General features: G+C 58.0%; 1 protein-coding gene across 1 annotated transcript; it reads left to right on the top strand.

Moving 5' to 3' along the window:
* Positions 1 to 4: 4 nt before the first annotated feature.
* On the top strand, positions 5 to 2,344 carry LCN10 (lipocalin 10). Its single transcript, XM_052648296.1, has 6 exons — positions 5 to 127; positions 724 to 863; positions 1,171 to 1,280; positions 1,575 to 1,682; positions 1,912 to 2,010; positions 2,151 to 2,344. The coding sequence occupies exons 1-6, from the start codon at positions 5 to 7 to the stop codon at positions 2,342 to 2,344; spliced, it is 774 nt and encodes a 257-aa protein (XP_052504256.1).
* The last annotated feature ends 11,671 nt before the right edge of the window (positions 2,345 to 14,015 follow it).

Raw genomic sequence — 14,015 nt, 5'->3', positions numbered from 1 at the left:
GAGGATGGGGCTGGGCTGGCGGCCGGCCCTGCTGGCCCTGCTGCTGGGGCTGGGTGGGGCCCCGGGTGGGGGCCCCCGGGCACAGGAGCAGCTCCCCCAAGAGTCCCACAACCTCAACTGGCGCAAGGTGAGCCTCGTGGAGCCCTCACCAGGCGCCGGGGCCGGAGTGGGTGAGGGCAGCAGGCAGAGAGCCCCTGAAGCCCGGGACAGGCTGGTGGGGGGCTTGGGCACTGGTCTGCTGGTCCTGAGGACCTCTTCTAGGGACAGGCTGTGGCTTCAAAACTCAACTGCTGACCGTGGGCCACAAGCCCAGAGCTCTGAGATGGGTACTGCCGAGTCACCTGCAGGTGCCCGTGGGTGGAGGGGAGGTGGGGTGAGCAGGCGAGCCCTGGAATAATGAGACCGTAACAGGCGGAAGGTCCTGGTGGGGGCGGCCCCGGGCACAGGCCGAGCAGACGCGGGGGAGCTGGTGGGATGGGAGCCAGCTGGAGGAGAAGGCCCCGAGGTCCCTGTGGGCCGGACGCTCTGACCCTGCGCCCTGGCCCCTGCACTGTGCCGCCTCAGGTCCCAGACCAGCTGGGCATCCGCCTCCACGGCCTGGGAGGCAGCGGGGCACCCAGGCTGGTCCTGGACACGGGCTGGGCTGCGGGCAGGGCTCACCGGCCCTGGGGCCCTTGGAGGCCCGGGCTGGGTGGGACCAGCGTGGCCCTGCGCCCTCTCCAGTTCTCAGGCTTCTGGTACGTGCTTGCCATCGCCTCCGACGCCCAGGGGATGCTGCCGCACCGAGGCCAGAGGAAGCTGGGCGCGTCCGTAGTGCAGGTTCAGGAGGTGGGCCAGCTGAAGGTGGTGCTCGCCTTGAACCGGTGCGTGGGCCGGGGTGGGGGCCCTGAGCCCAGGGGAGGGGAGGGGGCCAGTGGGGGGACCAGACCCAGGGTCAGTCTGGAAATCCCACAAGGACTGTCCCCAAACCCCCATCACTTCCTGCTGTTAAACTCAAGTGGCTGCTTTTTTGAGAAGGCCCCACAGCCCATGAGGGGCTGGGGGCAGGGGTGTTGGAGCATTTCCCCTGAGTGGTGGGACCGGCCCGGGTCCCAGCTGGAATGTCCCAGGATGGCAGAGCCTTGAGAGTTCTCCCAGGTCCCCAGCTCACAGCCCGCTCCCCCCACCCAGGTCCCAGGGGTGCCAGACACACTCGCTAATCCTGCGGAGAGACAGGAAGAAGCCGGTGTTCAGGAACACCTGTGCGTACCCACTGGGCCATGGCGGGCTGAGGGAGGGCCGTCTAGGGCTGCCTGAGCCCCCAGGACCCTGGACCGGACCCCTGACCACACAGCCCCCAGCAGTCCTCCCCAGAGAGCATGTGCCGGTGGGGACAGACGCCAGGATGTGCGGTCAGCCCACAGTTGCCCAGAGTTGGCTCGGCCGGCATGTGTCCAGGAGCCCGGGCCTGGGGGTGGGGGGCTTTGCTGCCCTTCCGGACGGCCCCTCGGTGCGGGTGGTAGGGGCCCGGGGGCCTCTGGAAGGACCGCAGTGTTCAGGGGCGAGCGGGGGACTCTGCCCTTCCTCCCTTCCAGTGAGGGGCGTGGAGGGCTTCCGCGTGATGGTCCCCGACTACAGCGCCAGCGTGGTCTACCTGCGCCTGGGCCGGGCCGGCCGGACCACCAGGACCCTGCTGCTGTTCAGTGAGTTAGGGGCCGCAGCCCCCGGGCCCTGCAGGGTGGCCCCCCTCCCGAGCCTGTCTGGGGACCCCCACTCCCGGCTGACGCTTCCCGTCACCCACCAGCGGCTGCGGTTCCCTGACCTGGAGCCCGGGGGCGTTCTGGTGAGGGGTGGTGCGGGGGGCCGGGGCACCCCTCGACCGGGGGCTCTGACGCTGCAACTCTGGTCCACACCCACCCCCACCCACCGCAGGCAGACAGCCCATGTGCAGCTTCCTGAGCATGAAAAAGTTCATCAACGCGTGTGAGGCCCTGGGGCTCGCCAGCCGTGTGGCTGTGCTCCCGAAAGACGGTGAGGTGTGGGCGGCACTGCCCCGGGGCCACCCTGAGCCGCCGGGGAGCCGGCCCTGTGCAGGACGGAGGGACAGAGGGCGACAGGGGCACCTTTAAAGAAAGTCACGGCCGCGTGCACGTGCCCTCCTGTCTCCCCAGGGCCCCCCGAGAAGACCAGTGGCCGGGGCCGGGTCCCTGCGGGGCGGCTGGGGGCCAGGGCCCGAGGCCCCAGGGGAACTGCCATGCGTGCCCGGCAGACATGGGCTCTCCTTCCCCTGCAGCCTCCTGCGCGCACACCATCCTGCCATGAGCCGGCCACCCACCTGCTCCTCCCCATGAGGCTCGGCTTGTGATCCTCCCAGACCCTGGGAGCGAGTTCCAGATTGCAGGCTTCACACCCCGCTGCTTGTTGAGACGGGTCTGGAGACCCCAGGCCACTGATGGTGTGGAGCTTGGGTGGGCGTGGGCCCAGCAGGGTCCTTTAGGGTCCCCCGGGTGGGGGTGGGGTGCATGCTGACTGGGGGGGGGGGCCGGGGCTGGGTCCTTTGGATGGCGCGGCAGGCAGCTGCTGCCCGCCCTCATCTGCAGGAAATAGACGGGGCCAGCGCAGTGTGACAGCCGTGTGCTTCCCCCGCCACCGCCCTCCACGTTCCTCGACATCCAACACTTCCCAGGAAGCTGGGGAGAGGGCCCGAGGCAAAGAGGCAGACTCCAACACGGTCGCCCGGGTTCAGTCGTGGACCCTGAGGACTGTGTCCAGAGGTGCCAAGTGCAAACCGTGGCAGGTCGGGGAGGAGGGGTCACGGAGAGTTTCTTGGAGGATGTGACGTTTGAGCTGGGAAGGTTATGGTGGCGCTGGATCAGGGAGGGCTGTCCCGGAAAAGGAAACAGCCTGAAAACCCCCAGAGCAGCGGAGATGGCAGGGAGGGCGGGTGCAGGGCCACTCGGAAGGGGAGGAGGTGGACGGGGCTGCCGGTGTCCTGGGAGAGATGGGATCCAGGGCAGAGGTCAGGGTGGGGGACGGCCGTTAGAGTGACAGGGCTTTTTAGGGGTGGGGTTGCTGGCGTGGACGAGTCAGGCCGCCTACAGAGAGAAGCAGGACTGAATCGGTCAGCTACTGCTGTGTAACAACCACACACGTGCATTTCTCTTTATCATTATTAGGCTGCTCCTCAGCTTGCAGGATCTTAGTTCCCTGACCAGGGATTGGACCCAAGGCCAGGGCAGTGAAAGCACCCGAGTCCTACCCGCTGGACCGCTAGGGAACTCCCCCCCACAGATGTGTTTAGTGACTGCGCCTAAGGCTCAGCTCGAGACTGGGGGGCGCAGGCAGGCCGAGCGGTGGAACTCGGCTGGGTGTGCTCTGCCGGCTCCGGGGAGTGGGAGATGGGCTCGGGGGCCCTTGCCCTCCAGCCGCTGGGCTAACCACAGGGTGCCTGTCTCGCGGCTGCCACGAGGGCACACGGGGTGGGGAGCAAACAGGAGCCCTCTGAAGGCACAGGCCCGCCCGGAGTTGCTCGCCTCTGCCCTCTGAGTCGCCACCTGGCCCCACTCTCCACTGCAGCAACTCATGTCGGGGGGCTTCCCTCCACCTGCCTCTCCGCCCCGGGGCTCCCGTCGCGCCCGCGTGGCTTGAGCCCTGCAGGCCTCCTCTACTCCACGCACCTCCCGGCCCAGCACTTGGCCTCCCTGGGGGACAGAGAGAGGGGGCCGCCTGGGTGCGCCCGTCCTGGAAGGAGGAAGGGTGGCCCCTCTGGGGGTGGGGGTCCCTGGAGCATTGGTTCTGAGGCTCCACGCCTTGTCCTCGAAGACGATTCTTTTTCACGTGCTCGGCCACCTCTGAAGGAGGCGTGGGGACATGCGCCAGGTGGGCACAGCCCTCAACCCATCTCCAGCCTGAAGGGTCGGCCCAAGGCTGCCCTGCGCCAGGCTCAGCCGCGAGGCGCTTGCAAGGCTTGGAGGGTTTTCCATGCGTTTGCCTCCAGCGTACCCCAGGTGCCCAGGGCCCCACCCATGGTTCCTCAGAAAACCTGTCTTTCTCCAGGTTTGATGGTTAGAATCTGGGAGCGCTCGGTCGGCAATGGCACCCACTCCAGTACTGTTGCCTGGAAAATCCCATGGACGGAGGAGCCTGGTGGGCTGCAGTCCATGTGGTCCCTGAGTCAGACACAACTAAGCAACTTCACTTTCACTTACACTTTCATGCACTGGAGAAGGAAACGGCAACCCACTTCAGTGTTCTTGCCTGGAGACTCCCAGGGATGGGGGAGCCTGGTGGGCTGCCGTCTCTGGGGTCGCACAGAGTCGGACATGACTGAAGCGACTTAGCAGCAGCCTCAAACATCCGAGGGGCCCTTATGTGAACCTTGAAGGCCTCCCTGGAGCCTTAGTGCTTCCCGGACCAACAACAGCGTTGCAGGATCTTGGTCTGCTCTGCACCCTGAGGCTGGGTCTCACCATGGTGCCAGGATTGGGTTCTGTTCCTTGCATTTTAACAGCCTCCTCCTAGATTTGATCCCCAGCCGGCCTCACCCCTCCCCCAGCTGGCCTCACCCCTCCCCGCAGGTTTCCTCTGGGATGAGAGCTCCTCAGGTCCTGGAGGACCCTTGCCCACAAGGGGGCCAATTCCTCTCGGTGTACCCAGGAGGGCGCAGGTGCATGCTTGCACACACATGCTCACACTCACTGACTGTCCTGCTGGGGGTCAGAGGGGTGTGCACACGGGGGGAGGGGAGAGGGGTGAGGAGGAGAAGGTTGGGGACAGAGATAGTGACCCCCAGCAACATGCCCGGCCCATAGCATGGGAAGGAGGTCGCCAGGGTGCCCCCTGGGCCATCCCTAGAGAGGCCTGGGGAAGACAGGGTCTGGGGTCCTGTGTCCACCACTCTGGGCCCAGGGAACTAGGATGAGGCTCCTCCCCAGCATGGAGGGGCTACAGGAGAGGAGGCCCCAGCTTACTCCCGTGTAGAGGGGGTGCTTAGACGGGGTGGTCCCTGGGGCCCCATAAGACTGCAGGAGAGTCTGTTGGCCTTGCTCCCCCATCCGTGACCCACTGTGCTCCGAGTCCTTGGAAAAAGCTTTCTGCTCCCTGAGGTCCTTCTGAGCAGGGGGCAGCCTGGGGGCGTGGGGGACTGGGGACCTGGGCGGGGCAGAAGGGGGCAGGGACTGGACCACCCATCAGGGACTAGTGACAAGACCCTCCTTGCTGGCCTCTGGCCGTCCTCATTTGGACCCCTGGTTGGGGTGAGGAGGCCTCCGGAGTGACCTGGGCACGGGGACAGTGGAGGGGGGAGGCGGCGAGGGAGGCGCTGGGGTCCCTCTCGCCCACTGCCTTGCTGAGTTGCTGTCATGCCCCGCCAGCCTCCTCTGTCCATGGGGCTTTTCGGGTAAGAGTATTGAGGGGCGGCCTTTTCCCTTCTCTAGGGGATCTTCCCAGTGTGTGTCCTGCATCGCAGGTGGATTCTTTACCCGCTGAGCGGTCGGGGAACCTGGACCGCAAACAAGGGATTTGGTCTCTGCTTTTCCTACCTGGGGCTGCAGTGCTGGAGATGACCACGAGGGGGCGGGCAGTGCCCACTCTGCTCCGTGGAGGATAGCCCAGGGTCATTCTGGGTGTCCCCCTGCCTCTGACTCAACAGGCACCTTTTATTGTTAGCCTCCAGGCCCACAGTGTCAGCTGCTCAGAGGCGGGAGGGGGCTCTGAGACCCTCTGTTGATGGTTCAGCTACTGCCTCCCCAGCACGAAGAACAGAGGCCATGTCAGGCCTGGGGGTGGTGCTGACATGACAGATGGTTCCTGCCCTGCAGGAGCTCGCGGCCTGGAGGGGCAGGTGGACGAGAGCAGGTGAGCAAGTCCACGTGAGAGAAGAGCACGCGCTCCAGGGAACTGAGTCAGGGTCCTGGGGGTGGGCCGGGAGCCCTGGGGGTCTACAAGGCTCCACGGGACACCGACCGGTGCCATGACCAGAAAGACAGGGGCGGCCAGCCCTGCACGCTCGGAGCAGCGAGCTGGGGTCAGAGGTGCGGCCAGCCCTGCACGCTCGGAGCAGCGAGCTGGGGTCAGAGGTGCGGCCAGCCCTGCACGCTCGGAGCAGTGAGCTGGGGTCAGAGGTGTGGCCAGCTCTGCGCCCTTGGAGCAGTGAGCTGGGGGCAGAGGTGCGGCCAGCCCTGCACGCTCGGAGCAGTGAGTAGGGATGGGGGGATGTCAGAGAATTGGAGGAGGAAGAGATTTTGGCCAGAGGGCAGGTGAGGCGGAAGCCGGGGTGGCCGGAGAGAGCTGGGGAGGATAGCATCTGGGAGGAGGGGGAGGGCAGCCCCGGGTCTGGATGGACGGTCGGAGTTTTGGGGTCTGAGTGGCTGGGACGAGCCACCCCCACAGGGAGAACCACCCTCAGTGCTGGCCCCTCATGGGCTCTGGAACCACCCTCAGTGGTGGCCCCACCCACACCGTCTACCTGCTCCCTGGCCCCAGAACTTTCCTTCCCTTCCCCCACTTTAGAAAAAAATTTTATTCCCTCACATTAATAGTGGTTTATATTTTAGGCTCTAAATTAAAACTAATAAAATATCGCCTTGCATCACTTAAACTGAGCCGCGGATGAGCGTCAAGTCCATTCCCGATTATATGCAGCCTTCAGTCCGCAGAGGAGACCCCAACCCAGAGCGCCTGGTTCCCGGCCGCTCCCCCAGCCCCTGACAACCTCTGGTGCTTTCTGCCCGTCTTTACTGTTCTGGATGCTTCCTATGAATGGACTCATACAAGGTCGCTTTTTGTGTTGGCCACATTTTTAAGAGGGGAGTAGTTGATTTTTGTTTTCTTTTTTAAATTTGAAATAGCATTCCTGTTATTTGAAAAGGAAATCCCAGATGGATTAACGATGAGATGTACAAAATGAAGTCCTTCTAGTCAATGTGTGCGTGGCCTCTGGGCTGACCCTCTTGTCCTCAGCGTCACACCAGGGACAGAAGCACTGGGGTTTGCCTTGGCCAAAATGAAAATTGGGAAAATGTAGCAAGCAGGAAAGAGGCCGTAAACTGGAACCCCGTCCTTCACATCCCAGGGCCAGAGAAAGCTGTGACATCCCTGAGGTGGTGGGTTCGATCCTGGGTCGGGAAGATCCCCTGGAGGAGGGCATGGCAGCCCACCCCAGTGTTCTCACCTGGAGAATCCCGTGGACAGACGAGCCTGGCGGGCTGCCGTCTGTGGGGTCGCAGAGCCAGACACGACTGAGCGAGCGCGTCTCTGTCATCCTCAGGCTCTGCAAAGACACTATTTTGGAAAGAAACAAAGAACACACAGTTCCCAGAGGCAACCCCCGTGGGCTGCCCCCAAGGGGCTGCGTGTCGTGCCAGGCCCTCTCTCTGAAGTGTCCACAATAAGAATCCTTGGCACTGGAGAGCCAATGGCTGGTTCCCGGGACTGGCGTGGGACCCAGACGGACATTTGGTGCTTGGTGGGCAAGTGGAACCTTTTTGGGACAAGGGGAATGTCCTAAAAGTAGATTTTGCTGAAGGCTGCACAGCTCCAGATGGGCGACCCTGAAATCAGATTGATTCTCTTCTTCACAGCCAAAGATGGAGAAGCTCTATACAGTCAGCAAAAACAAGACCAGGAGCTGACTGTGGCTCAGATCATGAACTCCTTATTGCCAAATTCAGACTTAAATTGAAGAAAGTAGGGAAAACCGCTAGACCACTCAGGTATGACCTAAATCAAATCCCTTATGATTATACAATGGAAGTGAGAAATAGATTTAAGGGTCTAGATCTGATAGATAGAGTGCCTGATGAACTATGGACAGAGATTCATGACATTGTACAGGAGACAGGGAGCAAGACCATCCCCATGGAAAAGACATGTGAAAAAGCAAAATGGCTGTCTGAGGAGGCCTTATAAATAGCTGTGAAAAGACAAGAAGCAAAAAGCAAAGGAGAAAAGGAAAGATATACTCATTTGAATGCAGAGTTCCAAAGAATAGCAAGGAGAGATAAAAAAGTCTTCCTTAGCGATCAATGCAAAGAAATAGGGGAAAGACTAGAGATCTCTTCAAGAAAATTAGAGATACCAAGGGAACATTTCATGCAAAGATGGGCTCAGTAAAGGGCAGAAATGGTAGGGACCTAGCAGAAGCAGAATATATTAAGAAGAGGTGGCAAGAATTCACAGAAGAACTGTACAAAAAAGATCTTCATGACCCAGATAATCACAGTGGTGTGATCACTCATCTAGAGCCAGACATCCTGGAATGAGAAATCAAGTGGGCCTTAGAAAGCATCACTACGAACAAAGCTAGTGGAGGTGATGGAATTCCAGTTGAGCTGTTTCAAATCCTGGAAGATGATGCTGTGAAAGTGCTGCACTCAATATGCCAGCAAATATGGAAAACTCAGCAGTGGCCACAGGATTGGAAAAGGGCAGTTTTTGCTGGGAGCCAGCGTGAGGAGCTCCGCCCGTGGCAAAGGTCATGAGGAAGGAGGCTCGGCATATGCAAAGGCGGGGTCGAGCCTCAGGAGACCCCCTGTTCCCGAGCATCTGCCCCCAAAACCAGAGTCTGCCTGCTTCGCTGCTTTACCCTCTCACCTACGCCTCGGACTTTACGGGGGCCGCCCCCCACCTCTCTCGGAGAAGGAGTTAACTTAGGGCTCCAGCTAATAAAATTCCTGGGCGTGACAAGAGTGTTTCAGTTCACAGACTCCTCTGAAGGTTCTCTAGCCTGCCTGCCAGGCTGGTCCGGCCACATGTGATTGTTCACAGCCTCCCAACTGTGAGAGGCACGAGATGCTTTAAACTTTCTAAATACAGATTCTTTTGAGAAGTTAGAAAATTATTAGTATAGTACAGTGGGTTGATTAGGAATTATATGGGTGAAGCGGTTTTCATTTGTTGGGCCAATATTTGCTGCTAAGTCTCCATATCCCCTGCCCTTATACACATTAATCAATACAACTAGCGTATAGGAGAAATAAGTATTAACCTTTAAGATTAATCACGTTAAACCTCAGGCTAAGTAAATTCCTTTCTCGATTGTAACCTCCTGCACCTTCGCCCTATAGGAATGCAACTTTATCTGGTGCCTTCGGAGGGTGGAGCCTGGTTTAAGAAAAAAATCACCCCTGGAAAGAATAGGTTTTCTGGTTGACTGACCGTTATCAGAAAGAAAGGGCCATAAAATGTCAGCAGGCCTCATGGCCAGAAGATGATGTAAAGCCCCTAAGACCTTTGCATACATTTATATGAAGCACCTGATTTTGATAAAGGTCAGGTCTGCTGACCCCGTGTGAGTTTGTATTCTATCTCTATGTATAACAAAAAGTATATAAGCAAACCTGAAAATAAAGAAAACGGACCAGTTCCTGGAAAGACTGGTTTCCCCTGAGTGGTCTTTTCTCCTTCTCTTCTTTTCTGGCTGAATTCCCATCTGGAGCGTGGAGGCTCGCCATGTCTACTTACTTGCCCTGGCTTCTAAGACCCTCGCGAGAGGGAGCCCAAGGCGGGGCACCCTCTGCTATTCAAGCGGGCTCCGGTGGCCTACGTAGATGGTGCAAACTCCTTGTCTTGGAGTTTTATTGGTTTTCCATGTAAACCAAGTTACTCAACATCTTTTTCTCCACTTATTTTCCTACTACACTATTCTTTTCTAATCTCTCTTTATATTTCTAATTAAATAGCTTTTTCCTAGGACGCCAACTCCATCTCCCCTTTGAATTACCCTGGATCCACCAGAGTTGGACCCCGGCAAGAATATGCCAACAAATATGGAAAACTCAGCAGTGGCCACAGGATTGGAAAAGGTCAGTTTTCATTCCAATCCCAAAGAAAGGCAATGCCAAAGAATGCTCAAACTATTGCACAATTGCACTCATCTCACACGCTAGTAAAGTAATGCTCAAAATTCTCCAAGCCAGGCTTCAGCAATACGTGATCCATGAACTTCCAGATGTTCAAGCTGGTTTTAGAAAAGGCAGAGGAACCAGAGATCAAATTGCCAACATCTGCTGGATCATCGAAAAACCAGGAGAGTTCCAGAAAAACATCTATTTCTGCTTTATTGACTATGCCAAAGCCTTTGATTGTGTGGATCACAATAAACTGTGGAAAATTCTGAAAGAGATGGGAATACCAGACCACCTGACCTGCCTTTTGAGAAACCTATATGCAGGTCAAGAAGCAACAGTTAGAACTGGACATGGAACAATAGACTGGTTCCAAATAGGAAAAGGAGTACGTCAAGGCTGTATATTGTCACCCTGCTTATTTAACTTCTATGCAGAGTACATCATGAGAAACGCTGGACTGGAAGAAATACAAGCTGGAATCAAGATTGCCGGAAGAAATATCAATAACCTCAGATATGCAGATGACACCACCCTTATGGCAGAAAGTGAAGAGGAGCTAAAGAGCCTCTTGATGAAAGTGAAAGAGGAGAGTGAAAAAGTTGGCTTAAAGCTCAACATTCAGAAAACGAAGATCATGGCATCTGGTCCCATCACTTCATGGGAAATAGATGGGGAAAGAGTGGAAACAGTGTCAGACTTTATTTTTTGGGCTCCAAAATCACTGCAGATGATGACTGCAGCCATGAAATTAAAAGATGCTTACTCCTTGGAAGGAAAGTTATGACCAACCTAGATAACATATTAAAAAGCAGAGACATTACTTTGCCAACAAAGGTCCATCTAGTCAAGGCTATGGTTTTTCCAGTAGTCATGTATGGATGTGAGAGTTGTACTGTGAAGAAGGCTGAGTGCCAAAGAATTGATGCTTTTGAACTGTGGTGTTGGAGAAGACTCTTGAGAGTCCTCTGGACTGCAAGGAGATCCAACCAGTCTATCCTAAGGGAGATCAGTCCTGGGTATTCATTGGAAGAACTGATGTTGAACCTGAAACTCCAGTACTTTGGCCACCTGATGAGAGGAGCTGACTCATTTGAAAAGACCCTGATGCTGGGAGGGATTAGGGGCAGGAGGAGAAGGGGATGACAGAGGATGAGATGGCTGGATGGCATCACCAATTCGATGGATATGGGTTTGGGTGGACTCCAGGAGTTGCTGATGGACAGGGAGGCCTGGCGAGCTGCAGTGCATGGGGTCGCAAAGAGTCGGACATGACTGAACAACTGAACTGAACTGAACTGCACAGCGCCTGAAATGTACTAAAAATCACTGACTTGTCCATGTGGATGAACAATATCATGGCGTGAATAAACATCGTGGCATCTAAAGTGTATGTAGAAAGCTGTTGTTAAAGTACATGTAACAAAGGAGTCAGACTTGACCGCAGAGTGGTTCTAGCCCTTGTCGGAGGCAAAGGAAGGAGAGAAGACTTACTCTTATCTCCAGAACCGAACCAGCCGTTTTTACAAGCATGCTCCCACTGCTGGCGGCTGGAGCAGGGTTCACGGTGAGGTGCGTCACCAGACTGCACCCGTCTCACTCTGTCTGGGGTGGTTTCGACCACAACCTACAACATCCCCTGTTCCCCCAAGCAGAGGAGACGGAACCCTGAAACTTGGGCTGCAGAGAGAGCTCTGGCTTTCTTAGGATGGAAAGATGGTGGTCGCTGAACTGGCCCTGTAAGCCAGTGGTCCACCTGGCCCACTCTGGGGGTCAGCGTGGGGCTGCAGGTCAGCCCCCCCTCCAGCCTGCCCAGGACGGCCGCCGGCTGGCGCTGCACACGGGTGCGGTGAGCTGCAGCTGGAGGGAAGGCGGCGACGCTGGGAGAGAAGGCGTGGCTCCTCTGCAGCTGCAAAGGTCACTTGCTGCAGAGGTGCTTCCTGTTGCCTTGTTCTCGGGCCGCTTCCTTGTGGCTGGAAGCCAACAGCAGCATTGCCCTGGCTGACCTGTGGGGAGCCCTGCCCGCCCGACCTTGGCTGCCTGGCGGCCCCGTCACCCTTGGTGCCCACCCTGTGTCACCCCCACACCACCCTCAGCCCATGGTGTTGGATGCCCCAAATGCTCAGTGTCTGAGCCATCATCACGCCTCGTCTCACCCCGCTGACTCCACCGGGAGCATGCCAGCTTGCGTGGCTGGACCCTAAGCCCTGGGCAGCTTTCCGTGATGCCCCTAGGCACCTGGGTGCTCTCCCCAGGGTCCCGAACGATGACACAGCCCAGGGATGGGTTACTGTAGACCCATCAGGCTCACCCTGGAGATGAGGGTGGGGGTGGTCAGCACCCTGGGGTGGGGGGGTGGGCCTGAGTTTGCTACCAGCACCCCAGCAGGGCCCTGACTCCTGGTACCAACACGGTCCCCAGCCCCACGCCACATGCGGTGGCCCGAGGACACTGTCTCACTCACCACTCCGGTGCCCAGGGAAACCCCGAAGAGCCGTGTTCATCACCAACAGGAAACGCCCAGCCGCCCCGGGGATTTGATCAGCCCAGATTGAACGTGCGCCTGATGACAGCCCCATGACACTCCTGGGGAACACGTCGGGGGAGAGATTCTAGGCAATTTCCACCTTTTCCTTAAACAACGCACAACTGCAGTGCAAACAGTCTGCCTCTTACTTAATGTGAGCAGCCTTTTTAAAAAAAATTCTGATGACACGAAAATCAGAAAATGCGGAAAACTCAAAAGTAGGAGTTAAAAAAAAATCCTCTTTTTGTCCAGAGGGCAGCTTTTCTGTTGGTACTTGGTATGTGGTGGGACCATCCCATGGGCAGTTCCTACCAAGGGCTTGCCAAACCGAAGGGAAGAAATGAGACCGAATTGCTGGGCATCTGGGTGAGTCCCCGGTGAGCTAGGGACGAGGGCCATGCTGTGGGCGGCGTGGGGGTGGGGGTGGCTGACAGGGCACCAATGAAGGGACAGCTCCTCACAGAGCTGAGACCCCCAAGCTGACCGCACCAGGGGGTCCAATGTGACCCCTGGGTGCCAACAACCCAGAGAGGCCCGCCTCCAGAAGCTCCCCTTTCCTGGATCTGCTCTGGGACGTGGGTGTGAGGAGCCGAGAAGGCTCCCCCGGGCTTGGGGCGCGGAGGGGAGGCTCGCAAACCTCCCAGGAACCACATCCGCTGGCTTGGACCTGGCAGAGGAGACGGGAGGACATGGGTCCAAGAGGCCTCCAGGCACTTCTGTCTGTTCACCCTGACACGCGGCTCATCGGTGGACAAAGCCGCCTGCTGTTCAGACCCGCCGGGGGCCTCAGCGGAGCCCGAGGAGGAGAAGCAGCCAGAACGCAAACATGCGTGACCTTTTCTGGAGGCTGCCCGCGGCCAAGTGTGCAGACCAGCCCAGCCACCAGCTGGACCTGCTCAGCCGGGGCGGGCTGTGGGCACGGGGCCTGTGGGAGTCCAGCCCTGGGGGAGCCAGGGACCCCGGGATGGGGAGGCGGCCGCCTGAACCTCCGGATCCCTCCCCTGCAGGCCAGCAGCAGGGCAAGGACAGGCCCAAGCTCAGGCAGGCGGGGGTGGCGTCAAGCCTGGAGCTGTCGGGGAGGCTGCCAGCAGGCACAGATGGATGCGATGGACAGAGGGCAAAAATAATAAGAATTATGAGTCCAGGTTGGACAGGAGGATAAACATTCATTGGAGGGAGAAGTAACCCACAAAACTTACACATTAAAAAAGCTGGTAAGTGCCAACTTCAAGAAAAGCCTTTTTGAGGAGTTACCCCGTGGCACACTTTCGTCAAACTTCTCTTGCCCGTTTAGCTGCAGCTCCGACGGCCGCTTCCAGACTCGTTGCGCGTTGTGGTTCTGCTTTAAGACACGGATTCTGATCGACCATGTGGTCACCATCAAAACAGCATGAAGCTGGCGTGTATCTGGAGAAAACTAAAATTCAAAAGGATGCATGGGCCCCAGTGTTCAATGCAGCACTATTTACAGCAGCCAAGACAAGGAAGCCACCTGTGCCCGTCGACAGATGAGTGGATGAGGAAGAGGGCCGCGCACACACAAAGCGTTGCACGGCCACAGAGAGCACGGAGTGATGCTGTCTGCAGCAACAGGGACGGACGGAGAGATGACCACGCTAAGTGGACTCGGTCAGACGGGAAAACACAACATGTGGTGTCACAAG

Source organism: Budorcas taxicolor, chromosome 11 (genome assembly GCF_023091745.1).
Source record: "Budorcas taxicolor isolate Tak-1 chromosome 11, Takin1.1, whole genome shotgun sequence".
In the NCBI taxonomy this organism is placed as follows: Eukaryota; Metazoa; Chordata; class Mammalia; order Artiodactyla; family Bovidae; genus Budorcas; species Budorcas taxicolor.
This window is presented reverse-complemented; position numbering and strand designations above follow the sequence as displayed.